The 17,343-nt window shown below is 37.2% G+C and overlaps 1 protein-coding gene across 3 annotated transcripts in view; it reads left to right on the top strand.

Moving 5' to 3' along the window:
• The first annotated feature begins 240 nt into the window (after nt 1-240).
• The window catches only part of LOC129573508 (paired box protein Pax-6-like), a 24,767-nt gene continuing 7,664 nt past the window's right edge, over nt 241-17,343 (top strand). For all 3 annotated transcript variants that reach the window (XM_055454032.1, XM_055454030.1, XM_055454033.1), the window contains exons 1-2: nt 241-1,342; nt 12,759-12,962. In XM_055454032.1, the coding sequence (XP_055310007.1) occupies nt 1,204-1,342; nt 12,759-12,962 (343 nt within the window). In that variant the 5' untranslated portion in view covers nt 241-1,203. The remainder of the gene's footprint in view (nt 1,343-12,758; nt 12,963-17,343) is intronic.

The raw sequence follows: 17,343 nt of genomic DNA, 5'->3' as shown, positions 1-17,343 counted from the left end.
TCGTTTGATGTTACTGTAACTGTGTACATCGATATCGAATAACTGCGGCTTCAATCGAATTACTACTTGATCAAGTTTAAAACAGCCGCTGTTCAGCCGTTTTCGTGCGTATTTTTTCACAACATCAGAATTTGTTTGAATCTGAATTTGTCGCGTTTTTTCGTCGATTTTTCTAACAGTTTGCGCGCAAATTTCAAACAATTTGTGGCAAAAAAAAAACATTTTTGGTGTGAACCAATTTTGGACGAGTGACAATTGTGTTTGCAACATTTCTGAGACTTAGAGAGAACTTATCGAGCAAAGAAACATGTTGTGCAAGTGAAAAAAGTCAGATTGGTTACGGCAAAGATTTAGAAAAAAAAAATATGAAAGTGCAACAAAAAAAAAATCGATAAAGAAATGCTGCAAGTCTGAATACATCGACTGCCACCAAAGTAAGCCCATCTTGAATCATTCCCATTCGATTCCAAAGTGAAATGATCCTAATTAGATCAATCCAAAGAACAATTTCTTTTTTCAAATAATTTTCCTCTGTCAATGTGATTTTATGGACGAGAGATTCTTGTGTGATATCCCAAAAAGAAGTGATTGTGTTCCTAAAGTGTTGATGCGAAAGCTAAAAATTTGCGAGAAGCGAAAAAAAGATCATGAGAAAACTGCTTTGATGCTAAAGTTATGTGAATTCAACCAAAAAGAAGCAAAAAAAAAACAAATAAAGATAAAAATTCTAATAAGAGATTGATCACAAATTGTATTTATATAAGTGAAGAGCGGAATTATAAAACTCAAAAGCAGTTTATGTTTTTTTTTTCACATTTGAAATACAAAACCAAGAACAAAAACATATAAATGTTAAAATTCTGAAGTACAAAATAGCTGATAAAAAGACTTTTATAATAATCCATAAATAAAGACTAGTTGATTTGATTTGTTAAATCCGCATTAAGAAAAATATATAAATTAGTCGCAACCGTCGCCGCCGCCAAATAGAAAGACAAGATACATAATAAAATCCACAAAGAACAACAAACAAAAACGAAATCAAATTGACTGACAAAGACAAAAGAGAACCCGTCGTAAAGGCTAAATCCAAATTCACACAACAACCAAAAAAAAAGCAGAAAATTCAATACAAAAAAAACAAAAACATTTTGATCCAATAAACACAAGCACAAACAGTTGCTCAACGCAAGTGATCATATAATGTTGATTGGATCAAATTTGAACAGTGATTTTGGACCATTGCCAAGTGCCCCTTGGAATATGGAACCACCGAGACTACCACTCAGCACTGGCGGCGGCTCAATGCCACAATCGACCAACATACAATTGTCACCAACCGGTAAGCGTTCAACAACCACTTTCAACCTACTTTTTTTTTAACTGTATGCGCAACATGCAAGCAAATGCTAAACAGAACATACAAAAAAGAAAACAATTCCATTGGATCTGCGAATGAAGGGAGCATGTTAAGATCAAGTTTTACATTTTGCCAGCGGCAAACAGACCGATTTTTCCGTGCATTTTTGTCAAAGCAGTTGAAAATGCCGTGAGAGAAAAACAACAGTTCAGTTGAAGTCATTCACTTTTTTTTTTCTCATTTGAGAATATATAATCACATCCTGTAACCAATCATATTCCTGTAACCGAATTAAAAATGCATTTAAATGCATATCGGGACTAAATTGCAATTAGAAAAAATCCGAGTAATTGCAGTAAACGTTTGTTTACTCGTTAGATCCTTACCATTACTAACTCCCGTGCGTAATTTCTCCAAGAACCTTTTGCGATTTGATTATCGGCACACAGTTGATAGGTTTTGGACGTTTACTGATTTTCTGAAATGCATGTTCATTACTAGTGCCCAATGAATATTTCATAACATTGCTGTTATTACAATGAAATTGCTTGACCCATGACATCATTTTTTCGTTCAGCATTTTCTCGCTCTAATTTCAATCAAAGTATATGTATGCAAAACTTCGGCCGCGTGCCCTTAATTTGCTCATCAAATATTCCCAATCAGTGTGTGTATATTATGGGCACTATAAATTACTAGTTGTGTGGTACTTATAAGTGCATTCTATACGTATGAATATATCGTTGGGGCCGATATTTCGTATCAATATAATGCATAATTATCTGCAGTGAAGTCACTTCCGGCTTCTGTTCGTTCATTCTACCTATAGCCGTCGCTGCCACCACCACCAACACCACCACCACCGAACAAAAAGCGATAATTTCGATTTATCGCTTTATTCATTTTTTGACATTTTGGATGAATTTCATTAAAGAGCCGCGTCTCGTCGATAGCTTTTCACAATGTGAATCTCTGTAACATATCGGCTAAATTGATTTGTGTCATCTATTAGATTTATTTTGTTGTTGTTGTTGCAATCGTTTATAAAATCAAGTGTATCTCCAGCCCGTGTATTTCGAAGCCTTTTTGACAAAGCGCGCGTATTTGTTGTCAGCATACCGTTGAGTGTCTAAATAAGCACAGCGTGAAAGCAAAAAGGTTTGATTTTGTTCAATTGACTTTTTTTCTGCACATTTTCTTTCCATCCCCAGTTCTTGTTGCTTTCAATCGCATACACACATTCACACACTTCGGGCGACTACATAATTTATTATTAGAAATAAAAAGGTGTATTTTCATTTTGGTCTCAATCACTTTGGTTGTATAATGACACCACATTTTCAGTATTTTCACATCAATGCATAATTGATGTGTATGTGTGTTTTGGCTATGGTTAACCGTGCCGCCGCCGTCACCACCACCGTCGTCGTCGTCAACGTCGTTTCATTTCACAGTCAAGCTACATACACACACACACACACACACCGAAACCGATTAAAATCAACCGATTTTCTTAGCCTCGAACAATTGACTGACTGACAGAAATCAATTAAAAGCCATAAGCCAAAGCTCGAATTTAATAGGCTCAATCATTATTATGCCATTAAAAATATCTATCTTTAGTAAAATGCAACGTAAATTTTCGACAACATCTTTCATTTAAATGGTCTAGATGAAGCAAGTTTGCTCGGAAAAATTTCCAATTCTTTGCAATTTTATCCAACATATCCGTTTCTTCGAATGAAAAATGTGAGTTGATCTATTCTGCACTGGATTTGGTATTCATTGCGACAGTATAGAACCAAATGTAATTTTTAATGAGCATAAAACTTGATCATTTTGCAATAGTTTTGTGACATTTTCCCGGAAAGCGTGCCAAAACCTACATAAAGCGTAGCTGCATCAATATTTTATTATAATCCACGATGGAAAACGTTTATTCTCGTCGATACTTTTGAAAAATTAATAGATAAACGGCAATGGGCGGCTTTGGAATGAAATCGAATTTGAATGGCAAATAATCGGTTTTTGAGGGATAGAAATTTGAGTTGATTCTACCGTCGGCACATACACCCAACTTCACCATTTGAACTAGGTGAGAATTTCAATTCGCAAATTTGGAAGAATTCACAAGAAATTTGTAGGATTTTGTTCATTCGAACCGAAATCGCGCCGTTTTTTTTTTTTTTCTAAATGAATCATTGCGACAAACAAATTCCCTCAGAATATTTTAGTTTCAAAATGCAACATGAAATTTTTTTTTATATAGAGTTTACAACAACAACTCCATATGAAAAAAAACTTCATGATACACTTTAAAACTAAAATATTCTGAGGGAATTTGTTTGTCGCAATGGTTCAAATATTCCCCTAGCATTCGAAAGCTAAGCCAAAGCGCCTTCAAACTACTGATTTATGAATGTTTCGCAAATGCATTGTTCATTGTACACTTGCATTTAGTCGGAATCAATAATTTCCACTGAAATTTTGATATATACAACGTATAAAATATAGCCTTTACTATATTTTAACTGTAAATAAACGACGATGTGTAATGAAAAAGGCGGAGAAAAGCGGTGCAAGTGTTTTCACTGTGAAAATTTTATGATGCGTTCCATATCCACGGAGGTGGCATAGAATCGAAGCTAGAAGCGTACAAAAGAGGTGTTATTCGGACACACAAAGATTTTGTCAATTGACACTAGAAATGTCGTTGGTTTTGAGTCTTTCGGTTAGCAATTACCCAGTTAAAAATGTATAACTTGTTCGTGTTGGACGCGTATTTTATTGTATCGCAAGGAAGTGAGAGGCAGACTGAGGCAGAGAGAGAGAGAGCATTGAGCATAAACAATAATCTAAAAAAAAAAATAGTTTTTCTAATTGACGAAACATACACATGGCCAACAGCCTGTCTATCCTGACTGTCTATCAATTGGTTGAAGATCACGCACATGAACGATTTTAGCCATACCAAAAGAGAGAAATAAAAACAAAATTGAACTAAAAAAGAATTCGATTCAAGTTTTCGTGGTCAAAGGACTTTTATTCGAGTTTGATATGATGGAAATAGACCAAGAATTATAATATATGCGCGATTGTGTCGTCGATTCATTTAATAAATGCTCATGTTCATTGAAAATCGATCCGCATCAATACAAAACGCAATTAATTCTCAAGTCCAATTGATTTACAATTCCATTCTGTCCTGTTTGAGTTTGAAGTGGGCTGCACATTTGACGGTGTTGCTTCTGAATACAGCGAGGTATCGAACGTCAACTTGAAATTGTAGCCGAGAATGTTGCTTTTTTTTCCCCTGAATACGCATTAAATGTGTATCGAAATGATAATGGGAAACCATTTTAAACTTTTAAATCGCGACTAATTTGTTTCACGTTTTATTTTATTTCATTTTTTGTTGTTACTTTATTTTATTATTCTTTGAAATCGTTTCGTTTTTTGTGTGTGTGTGTGTGATTCGTGTTTTGTTTCGATTAAGCCGCGAGACTAAAGCATATTCACTGGCTGTTGTGAGAGTTCGTTCGTCTTTTATTTCATTTCATTTCTTTCTAAATGTTCACTTTTGATTCGATCAATCAATCGGCGTGTCCTCTACGCTTGTTGTGTGTACAATTTCCGAGCTAAACATTGTTTAATCACCTTTTTTTCTTCATCCACGCACCGCCGTGTGCTCGTACTCACATACACATAGAAACATACGAGCACGTTAGCAAACCGTAAAAGCTACACATAATTCACATAAGAAAGGAGGGAGAATAAAATCAATTTTGACTCTTTTATTCAGCTTATTTTTTTTTTTAGATTGCATTGTATAATGGACACATTTAGAAGAAAATACAAGAGATCGAATAAAAAGGTGTATAAGCAGCGCTCATGTGAACAGTGAACACACTCTTTCATCAGTCAATTAATCAATGGGCGCTGAAAATTATTTTTGTTGCTGTTGTTGTCTGTGTTTTTTTTTCTTTTTTCTTTTTTCTTCGTCTTTATTTCAATTGCATGAAAGCGCTGATTTTTCCACTGAATTCCATCCACAGCCACACACAAATCTCGAATGCCAGAAGATTAGCGATGAAAATTGAAAATCGTTTAACCAATAAGTAGTTTTTCTTGCGTCTGAATTATTTCGACTCGCCCGTCAGTCAATTCGATAATTGTTTTCAGCTGGTCAATTTTCTTCGGCTTTACAAATTTACTCGTTTTGTCATACACACATACACACACACACTTGCTATCCGGGCATTATTTTTGGCCGCGTTGTATTGTTCACGTTTTGTCCATGTATTCGAATCACACTCATTCTCTGTGCCTACGTTGAATAATATCCCAAATGTACAGAGACTCACTGGCTACGAGTGACACACAACAATGAAACTAATTATTATTGAACGACGACAACATCGCTATTGAAGTGCAACCATTGTGCGAGGGGAAAATGAGCCAAATATCCAAACACATCGGCAAAGATCGAAAATGAGATGGGCAAAGACGACAAAAAAGGCCCAATTTAAAGTACTGCTGCTTAATGTAATTTGTCGATTCGCAACGGGCCAACCAAGACAATCGAACCGAGCACGATACTCGTGAACACGCCATTCAATTGTCCGTCCATTGGCTACAAAACAGCAATAATATCATAAAAAAATGAGTGTATTGTGTAAGCATTTGACAATATCAGTCTTGGCTTCGAACAATTGACAAATGAGTCAGTGTCGAGCAACAAAGTTTGCATTGCATGTGCCAGAGACCATCTTCATACACATGTACAAACTCAAGAACATGAATACATTAATTATCTTGAAAAGTGACAAGTTTCATCGCATTTTGGTCGCAATCATAACTGCCAGATGAGAGAGAAGAATAGAGCGAAGGAGAGAGAGAGAGAGAGAGAGAGAGGGAACATGACACGCATCTGTCGTCAATGGGAACACATATCAAGCATCCGACTACATAATTAAGGTACTCAATACTTGCTTACAACAATCAGACAAACTGTTCAATTTGGCCAAATTATTATTGTTGCTTGAGGATCAGCCAAAGATAAAATGAAGCCATAAGAGCTAGCAGCACGCAGCACAACGATCAATTCGAATAAGCGTATCTTAAACATTTTCGAATTAGAAAGTTCACGCTAAACCGCGAATATGCCGGACAGTAATTTTGGATTTGTTTTACATTAAACGCTATTTCACACTGTGCTCAATCCATGCACATTGCACACACACACACTGCACTGGGTACTAGCATATTTGAAACCAACGCAATGCCATCGCTGTCAATGCATTCGCAAATCGTTCAACACTTTGAAGAAAGCACGCACACGCCACAGCCGTGCGGATGAACAAGTGGACGAAAACATGAACGAGCGAAAAATGTGAGAAAACCTATTGAGTTCGCACAATCGATTAGTGTAAATAATTCTATTATTTAGCACGTTGGCTTTAATTTTGTCTATTCATTTGAGCGAGCGAGTGGAGGCGCGCGCGCACGCATCCGCTCACGCTGCTGATATTCTTGCTGCTATGCAACTTTAATCGACTGCTGTGTATCGAGAGTACAATTTTTTTTTCTATATATTTCAAATATAATCAATATTTTGAAGCACGGCCAACTGAAACAGGAAACCTATAATCAATTTTGCACATGCACACGCTTTAAATGCATAGAGAGAAAATGGATCGCGCGCGCCCCACAGAGAGTAAAAGAGTGCGAGAATGTGCATGTGTGTAAGATAGAGAGAGAGAGATAGAGAGGGAGAGAAAAACCCACGGTAAATAATGTATGTTTTGCTTTTGTTCAATTCTTTAAAAAATATTGCATTGCCGGCGTTTGTCTCTCCTCAGTGAAGCTTTTGTGTGTGTTATTGCTGCTGCTGCTGCTGCTGCTGTTGTTGTTGTTGTTGCTACTGCTTCTGTAGCTGTAGCGATTGAATTTCAACAAAAGTATTCGCTATCTGCTCAAACACACACAGAAGCCAATTGCGAAGCACAGATAATGGAAATGCCAAGAGACAGAGCAGGACAACCGAATACGAGTGGCAGAAAAATGTTTACATTTTTCCTTCATTTTCTTTACGTTATTATTGCGTTTTTCTGCTCTTCATTCGGATCATTTTTATGTTGCTGTTGTTGTTGTCTTTCATTCTAAGTATATTGTATCGTCGGTCATTCGTCGCTGTTGTTGCTTCGCCACTTCGATCTGAATTCCAAAAAATCAAAATTTAATTACATGATACGTGATATGTGTGCACAACCGATGCAATTTAGATCTGTGCCTGTGCATAGTGTCAAAAACAGACTCAACGAACAAGTGCATAAAGTTTGTTGAGTGTTTTCACTCACTCACTCACACTCTCTCTCTCTCTCTCTCTCTCTCTCTCTCTCTCTCTCTCTCTCTCTCTCTCTCTCTCTCTCTCTCTCTCTCTCTCTCTCTTGTTCTACTCTTGTTCGAACGTTGTTATTTTATCACTAGAGGTGAGAGGACATTGCGCATATTAATTGCCCGAAAAGCCTAAAACAGCATCCAAAATGCAGCCAGCTCTCGCTCTCTCTCTCGTCTTTGCCCGTTCTGATCGTATGGAAAATATCTATACAAGAGTGTTAAGTTATGCGGATGCCATCGGCTGCTGCTGCTATACAGAAAGAGCAACCGCAGCCAAGTGCCATTCAATGCGCGCGAGACAATCACACACGCATGAGCGCTATGCAGAAGAAAAAAACACGACAGAACACAAAGAAAGCAAGATCGAGAGAGAGAGAGAGAGAGAGAGAGAGAGAGAAGACGACGGCGACATAACAACAACTTCGTACACCACAAGAACAAATAATCGATCATTCTTTGCTAATGACCGCATTTTTTGCTACCGTTTTTGAGTTCCTGATTTTTCTCATTTTCGTTGCGGTCTCGTTGAGAGAGAGCAAACCACCGATACGGTGAACAACTGGATAGTGTCTCGATTGCCACAGACCAATTTTATATATAGATGCGTATATAACATAACTTTGGCGAGCCGCGAGATGAATCTAGAATCTGTGCGCTTTTTTTTCGTTGCTTCTTGTGTTTTTCTCCTTGATGCATCGTCGTTGGATTGAATCATTCGGATTGGCGGCCGGATGGATTGCATGCTTTAGTACTAGACCTGAATTTTGCATTGATCGCATATTTGGTTCCGAAACGTATGCACAGAATAATAGCGAAGGAACAAGACATTTTTCAGCTGCATACACATACAACGTTCGATCAGTTTCATTTTTCGATCGCTATTCGTGTGCCGTAGACAGAAGAAGTAGCAAAGTTGCGAGAAAATAAGGAGTAAATCTTTTCGCGCTCACTAAGGTGTATGACACAGAGCAACGATATTGTGGTAGGATACGTTTTTGTTGCGAAATATGCACGAGAACCGAAATGGCCAGATCTTAAGCAGACAAAGACAGAGAGTGAGCGTGCGTGCGCGCGCGCTTGCACCACTGTGATCATGGTCATTAACGCCTTTGCCAATACATTCATCATCGAATGCATGTAACACGCAGAACACACAGCATCAGCAGCAGCAGTAGTAGCACCAGCACAATCCGAACAAGTACATAAAGCATAACACGTTTGCACAAAATTGCATATTTAGACATTTATCACATTCTTTAAATACGTACGTATTTATTTATTTAGTTATTTATTCCGTGTTTGATTCCTTTTTTTCCCTCTCTCTCTCTCTCTCTCTCTCTCTCTCATTTGTGTGAGCTTCTTCGCGATCTTGCCGCTTGTGAGCTCTCTCTTTCTCTCTTTTTCTCTGCCTCTGTATCTCTCTACCGCTCTGTCACTCTACTTCTGCTTCCCTCTGTCTCCATCTCACTAGCACCTCAATCTTCATCGGTTTGTCGCGCGTTAAACCGCGTTCGCACTGCGCAGTTTACAATCAAATGTGATGAGCTACAACAATAACGCAGAATTTATGTGCCGAATAAATCGATATGCCCTCGCATGCTGCTGCATAATTGAATTCGTGAGCCCAAAACAAGATGCACGAAATGAAGTGTGTGCATGCAGACAAACAGAAGAAAAAAACAAACACAAACACACTGGAAATTTATTACCCAAAACCACTTCTGTCTTACAAATTTCTCGGCAAATAATTTTCAAACATTTTTCTCGCGCGTCGCATGGAATGCGTTTGGATCGACCATTCGTTCGTGTGTGTGTGTGTGTGTTTTTTTTTTCGGTTGCGGTTCGACCACAAGTTTTAACAAGTTGAAGTCAACCGAACACAAATTAAACATTTCAAACATATTTTTGCGAATGATTATGCTGATCAAGAGTTGATTTTTTAGTACGATCATCACCAAAATGCTCAACCTGCGACAAAGGAAGTTTGAAAAAAAACTGCTCCCAATGCCCGCCGCTCTTAAATTCATTCCAGAGCAGGCGGAAGAAAAAAAGGCCGTTTTTGGCGATTAAATCTGGTTTCGTTTCTGAAACAGATTCGCATTTGAAGACTGTGATCACGCAAATGTCGTCAAGTCACACACACACACACACACAAACCGACGATCGTTTCATGTTTTCAACGAATACAATCGATGACAGAAACTAACGTTCTTTTTTATTCTCGTTTGCAAAACAATGCCTTACTGATGCACCTGTTGTGATATCCTCCTTCGTTTCGGACACTTTTCTCTGCTTAAATGATCGTCGTCTAAAATTCGAAAATTAAGCTTTCGTGCTCATTCACAGCAAATGAGAAAAATGAAGCATTTTAAAAGTCAACCTAAGCATAAAAAAATATCAACTGCAAATCCGGTTTTTACAGATGAGCAAATCAATTCACAGTTCCTCAAAGGTAGAGTTCTCAAAGGATAAAGGTAGCCAATAAACTCGAATTCTAGAAGTTAATTCGGTTTGAAATCGACAGTCGAAACCATAGCCTGGAATCCAATGACAATTGGGCAATCACTTTGACATTTCCTCGATTAAAATCGAATGTTTCCATGCGTTCCCGTGTGCAAATAAAATGACTAACAGTCACTCAGTTGTATGTAACTGTCTTTACGTAAATGCAAACGTCACGTAAAATCGGATCTTTTCATGCAACGATTCACTCAATAGTTACGCTGGCCACCGCATTTTTCAGCAGCACAATCGCTGTTGGCAGTCAGTGCCATGATTTGGTCGAAACAGACAACGATTCTCTCAACAAGATCATCATCATCACATTGATGGCGGGTTCGGTGGTTTCATTGCGTTTGAATTCAATTCAAATAAGTGCAAACATCACTTTTATTAAGTGCGGCAATGTGTACGATCAAAGAAATTAAAATTTATGGTAATTAATTGTTTGCTCGTTCGTGCAATCATCGAATTTATCTTTGAATTATTCTGTGTTTATCGAGAGACGCTTTTCAAAATGCACACACAGTTCCGCAGCATACATACGTTGTCACACCGACCAATGTATGTGTGTTTTTATCGAATTAATAAACACGTTAATGAATTAATATTAATAAACATGGCACAATTTATGTAATGTGTCATCGTACAAAAAACAAATTACCAAACACGATTTAAAGTGTTGAGAGAGAGAGAGAGAGAGAAGTGTAAAGAGAATTGCGATGCGAAAAGCGGAAAAAGAGGAGCGTAACATCACCGGAAGAAATTTGCATTGCAAAAGGCTATGTTATGCACGATGAGCTTCAAATTGAATTGAAAAAAAAAAACAATAATAAAATGAATGCGTAAACGAAAAATTACAGAAGGAAAAAAAAAGACAAGTGACCGGGTGCTGGGCGCAAAGAGACAGTCATCATTCATACTTGGTGTTTGGGTGTTGTTTTTTGTTGCCATTCGTTGGAACGTTCGGTCGGTTGATCGTTTGAGCGCGCCAATGCTGTCAGCGCTTAATAATGATTTGATGTAATGGCTTGCAAATGTGTAATGATGACTTATCGGCAGCCAAATGGAAAGAACGAGAGGGGGAGCTACAAAAACAAACAAAAATCAGCAGTCAGTGCAAAATGACAATTGTTTGTTTCAATTTATGTTTTGCGTTCACACATGCACACGTTAAAAAGCCGACGTGATCGAACCAAAGTGGTATGGTTGATCGTGTTGCGTTTTGTGCACATGATTACACTCGCAAATATGCATTATGTCGCTTTAACGCTCTCTTGAAGGAGATTCCATTCCTTTGATCACTTACACAATAAAAACAGGTTGCGGTCAACTACTACTTGAATTCACACACACACAACAATATGTTTCTCCGAGTTAGAGTGCACCCTGTATCGCTTAAGAACACCAGAAACTATCGCTTTTTGTGTTTCAATGTATTCATATATCAGTGTTGCGCGCACGCCACATATTTGCCCATTTGCGCCGCATATTTCCCATTGATTAACTTCTCATTTCAGACTGCGAGATCGCATTTCAGTAGTTATGATGATTGCAATCATCAAGTGAAGAAAAAACATGCATTTATTACTTGTTCTTTCTCTCTCTCTCTCTCTCTCTCTCTCTCTCTCTCTCTCTCTCTCTCTCAAAATGTTTTGGCATTCAATTATATTATTATGATGACACTTACCACTTGCGATAAACATCAAATTGCATGACGAACGGAATTCGTTTACGTCGCTGATTCGCTGATTCTTTTGTCTTCGCCATCGTCGTATATTATGCAGCATTTTATCTGCATTGCAATTTAAATGGATTCAATGAAAGCGCAATTATTATTGCAACCTTCATGTCGTCGCTCACACCAACCAACCAAGCGCACTACACTCATTTTGTCTAAAGTTACAAATTATTGTTCACTGAACAAATATAATATGAATTGTCTTTTTAACTACTTTATGATGGGAAACCATCAAAGTAGCACTGAAGGGATCTCATGTTTTGAGAAGAAAAAAATGTCGTTCTGTTCCTGAATGAAATGATTTTATGATTGGTTTCATTTTTGGGATAGTTTTTCATGATTTTTGTAAATGTTTTCATCAATGATTCATTCATTGACAATTCGGCGGCTACAAAATCTCATGCGAAATTTTCATTCGAATAGGTTTGAAGTGCTTTGAATGATTAATAAATCGAATCCTCGTTAATAATACTAAAATTGAATTGAAAATCAAATGAACTCGACTAATCGAACGTAAATTACTTCAAAATTTGATTTGAAGCTTAAATTGAAACAATAAAATGCGCAAACTATTAAAATAATTATACAAAATTGGAGGAAAAAATTGAAGAATCGGAAAAAATGTTAATTTTTCAATGGGTCCCAATGAATTTATAGCAAAAATAAACTTTAGCTCAAAGAATTTCCCGCAAAATTTAATATTTTACAAAATTTTCATCATGTTTTCTTTTCCCTTTCTCTCTCTCTTGCACATTTCAGCAGTAAGCTTAAGTCAAAATATGCCCGGTGCCGCAACCGCTTCCGTATCACCAGCATCTGTGTTCAGTGGTGGAGCATCTCCGTCAACATTAAGCGCTCTAGTATCACAGCATCGGCTATTGGAATTGTCACGATTTGGATTGCGTGGCTATGACTTGGCCCAGCACATGCTAACACAACAAGGAGCTGTTTCCAAATTGCTAGGTAAGCGTTAGTCGAATCGGAACGCACTATTCTAAAATGAGTGTGTGTGTGTGTGTGTTCGTACACGAACTAACGGCATTTTTTCTACTCTGTATAAAGCCATCAATTTGATGGAGAGAGTGAAAAAAGCCAATAAAAATGAAACATATGAACCGCATGGAGAGAGAAAAAAAATGTGTGGCATTTTCAATCGGTCGCCGCTCAAATATTGAACACTTTTAACGAATAATTGCCAATAAAGAAGTAAAAAAAAAAATCTAGAGAAACAGATGTTGTTCAACACTTAAAATAATTTTCGGGGCGGTAACATTGCTGCTAGTTTTATGCCATTCGCTACTTTCAATGTGCATTTTGTTGGGTGTTTTTGTTGTTGTTGTCGGCTTTGTCGTTTTACAAAATTTGAACTATTATTTAGAAGTTAATAAGCGCTTTCTTGTGACAGCGTAATAGAGGTGCCGTTGCAACTGAACTGCACAGCTGAACACAAGAGACATTGCTTTCGTGATCGAAACAGAGGAGAAAAAAAAAAGACAAACGGTCATTCCGTGCCTCGAAACATCGCTCCACATCAAGTTCAATCATTGACACTTGACGATTTTTGCCTTGTTTCGTTTGTCTTCTTCTATTTCTTTGGATCGACAATTACCAAAATATTTGACTGAATTCCATACGTATAATAATCGGTTACAATTTTCCCTTTGTCCCTTCTTTCGGACCCATTGATTGTCTTTCAAAGTGCCATCACTTTCATTTTTTTTTTCTCTTTTGCTTGCGATGCAAAACAATTTCGTTGTGTGTATGCTGTGTATTCTTCCACGAAAATGAGCGGAAAAACCACCAAGTGAAATTATAATAAAATTCAAGGCCTGACAAACGAAAAAAAAAATATTGGTTGGTTTCGATTTCTCCTTTGGAAGCTGTTATGGATTTTTGTTTTCTTCCGTGTGTATGTATGTTATTCTTGTTGTTTTGTCCTAACAAACCAAATATTCGTTACACTTTGTGTCTTCAGCTTCTTATCCATTGTTTGCTCTCTTTTTTCTCTCGCTCCCTCTCTTTCTCTTGCTGTGTTTCATTTCATTACTCGACCGAAAAGTGTATCATTAATTGGGAAATTGACGGTTTAAATAACCATGCAAAGAAGACGACAACGATCACGACGAAGAGAGAAGGCGAAAAAAAACCTTCTAATATTTGTATTAACCATTTGGTTACCTTAGTGCAGACGTCGAATGATGACATAGCAATTCATGACTAAATGTTAGTAATGATAGGCATTATTACAATTATAGACCAATTTCCATCGTTTGAACCGCGAAAAACGACAACCAATTTTTTTTTTCTGAATCATCCAGTTTTCGTATTTCGTTTTTTTCTTCTTCTTCGCTTTGTCGTTCGTTTTGCTCTTTATGTCAATCCATATTCAAAGCTAACGTGAATTTGACGTGAAACTGTCAAGACTTCGAAATTATTGTCAATGTGTTTGATAATTTGGCCTTTTTCTATATTTGCTCGCCGAAAAATTGAAAATAGAACATTGGTGTAGGAGATTAGTTGATTTGATTTTTGCTTTAAAAAATATTGACCGAACTCTAATTTTGGGTTTCATCAACATTTTCGACATTTTAATCATGTTAATTTGATTCGTCGTTTCGTTACAATGCTAGCTTTGCATAATCATAATGTTGTTAATCACTGATTTGAATAGACGGTTTCAGAGCTGTGCGACTGTTTGTTTTGCTCGTTGATTTTGGTGGTTTTGTGTTATTGATCGTTGAGCAGTGGAAATTTTCTTTTAGAAAAAAACAGTTTATCAGTTAATGGCACACGGTGATTAGCCACTTTAAGTCGAAATGAGCTTCAAATATTCAAATCTCCCGGTTCTTTCACACGAGTCACACATCGATGACCACGTTTCAAACAAAAAACCAACGAAATCAATCGCGTTCGAGCACACAATATTTATGGTCAAAAATATTGGTTTAATTCGGGTCTTTTTTTTCTTCTGAACCGCCCACAAAATTCATTCTTTTCGTGAGTATTTGTTGTTGCTGTGTTCGTAAAAATGTCCTCAGAAACGGTTCGAAATTGTAAACGATACATTATAAATATCAATTAATTTGAGGTTTTTCTGCTTGTTGAGTTCTGGTTACCACACAGCCGACGGCAAAATACGTTCTCATACATACGTTCAAAACAGAAATCGACGTAAGCGCCCTGATAACCATTCACAGTTCCAAATCAACAACTTATTTTCTGCAGTTTCGAATCGGTATTTTCTTTATAAGATAAGAATAAAATGGATTTTTTCCCCATTTTTATTAGTATTCTTGCGTTTTTAATGGTAGTTATTACGATTCATGCCTAAAACACTTTAGATTTAAATTGAAATTCGTTTGCTGAACGCAATGTGAGGGGCAATTTTTGTTTGAAAAAAAAAAAAAACGATTGAACGTACAAACAAACAAAAATGTGATTTGCATTATTTTTCTTACTGATTTGCAAATAGAAATGGCTCCACTGTGACCACGGCCGCCCCATTCAATTTTCACACCAATAGAATCGAATACTCGTACAATTTCTTGAGCGAAATCGCGAAGAATAAAGAGAGAAAGAAAACTTCGCAAAAAAAATGAAAAGAAAAATGCGAATCAAAACGGAAAAAGTAAAATAAATATATATTAATGAGTGACTATATTAAGTCAAAGTTAAAGGAACGCGCGCGAGCGCCTAATATTGTGCCGGTAGAGAAATATCATCATCGGTTTCACATATTATCACGATCAACGGCTATAATAAAAAATACACAGGCAAGAAAGCAAATAACGAACGAAAAAAAATAATCAACAACAGTAACAACATAACCAAAAACAACGACCAAGTAATGTAAACGATGGGCGTTATGTTGAGAAGAGGCGGTTTTCATTAATTTATGTTTAACGCGGTACTTTTTCAATTATAACTTAGCCCGTACAGCTGTGGTACATCCACAACGCAACAGTGCACAGTTCGCTGATTTCTCTGCACAAAATAAAGCACACATTCAGCCCGGCCAATTGTTGTTGTTTTTTTCTTTCTTTCTCGCTCTCTTTCGTTGTTCTCTTCGCAGAACGCATTTTCCGCATAAAATTACATTTAAATAGTAGTAATACATTTTATCCACAAGTTATGCACCAACACATCCCCGCACTTAAATCACAAACCATGCAAAAATAATGATACGATTCAAATAATCATTGCTTGGCGCGAGGAAAGGCTAGGGAAACGCGTGATCAATGCAGACCATATTCACAGCAGCCATTGATGCAACTTATAATTTTCGCGATTAAATTGCCATGAAAAGAGAGAATGGTTTCGAGAAGAGAGACGTGAACTTTGTCAGCTAGAATACGGATGTTAATTTGTTGGGGTCGATTTGAGTGGCGCGAATAAAGATAAACATCCAGCGAGCATTGCAATGCATTAGGTGTGCCAACACGCCAAAATATTTCCATCATCAAAACTTCTAATGGCTTCTGCATTGTGGAATTTTCCTCAATTTTCGGTATTGCATCTTCCACCAACCATTTACTTTGGCTATGAAGCCATTGTCTACGATCCACCAATATTCAAGCAAATGAATTTATCGATCCGATCGAATTACTGTTGCGCTAATGAAATCAATTTCATAGAAGGAAGAATGTTTGTTCGGGCTTATTCAAAAATGCCTTTCCTCAATTGGCAATGATTGCGTGTGGTTTTGGAAGATTCAGGATTGAAACCAATCTCAAGCACACGGTCAATAGCAACAATTTCCAGCACACAGACGAGCTGCAGCATCATTTCGATGACACAACAAACTGGCCAAAGATCGAAGAAATGGCGCACGGCGACGCAAAGAAAGGAAAAAAAAGGTGAATGAGAGCGAAAATGTGCGTGTTTTGCTTGTTGTCGGGACACACATTCCAAATGAACGTTTTCAACACCAAAAGACACAGATTTGTTTCTTCAGTGACTCGACTTCGGTGCCGTGTGTCGCGTTATTCAGCGAGAAAATGCGATCAAATCAATAATGGTGTGAAGTCTGCGTGTTTTCGTTCATTTCAATTTTATACATATTCTGTACTCACACACACACACATTTGTATACTACCTGCAAGAAGCGATATTTTGTTCACATTTTCCAGTGTATTATTTTGCGTCAACTTCACATGCCGATGAGTACGAATTTTTGTTTTTCATTTTATTATTTGCCATGCTGTTGCGGAGACTGTTTATCAGCCTTTGTCTCCTCTTAATATCGTGGAATTGGTGCGTGTATGCTTGCCAGTAATGCCATTATATATTTTCGCCTTTCTCTCTCTCTCTCTCTCTCTCTCTCTCTCTCTCTCTCTCTCTCTCT

The sequence above is a fragment of the Sitodiplosis mosellana genome, unplaced genomic scaffold (assembly GCF_009176505.1).
Source record: "Sitodiplosis mosellana isolate CC-2019 unplaced genomic scaffold, AAFC_SMos_1.0 Smas_scaffold_6099, whole genome shotgun sequence".
NCBI classification, from domain to species: domain Eukaryota; kingdom Metazoa; phylum Arthropoda; class Insecta; order Diptera; family Cecidomyiidae; genus Sitodiplosis; species Sitodiplosis mosellana.
This window is presented reverse-complemented; position numbering and strand designations above follow the sequence as displayed.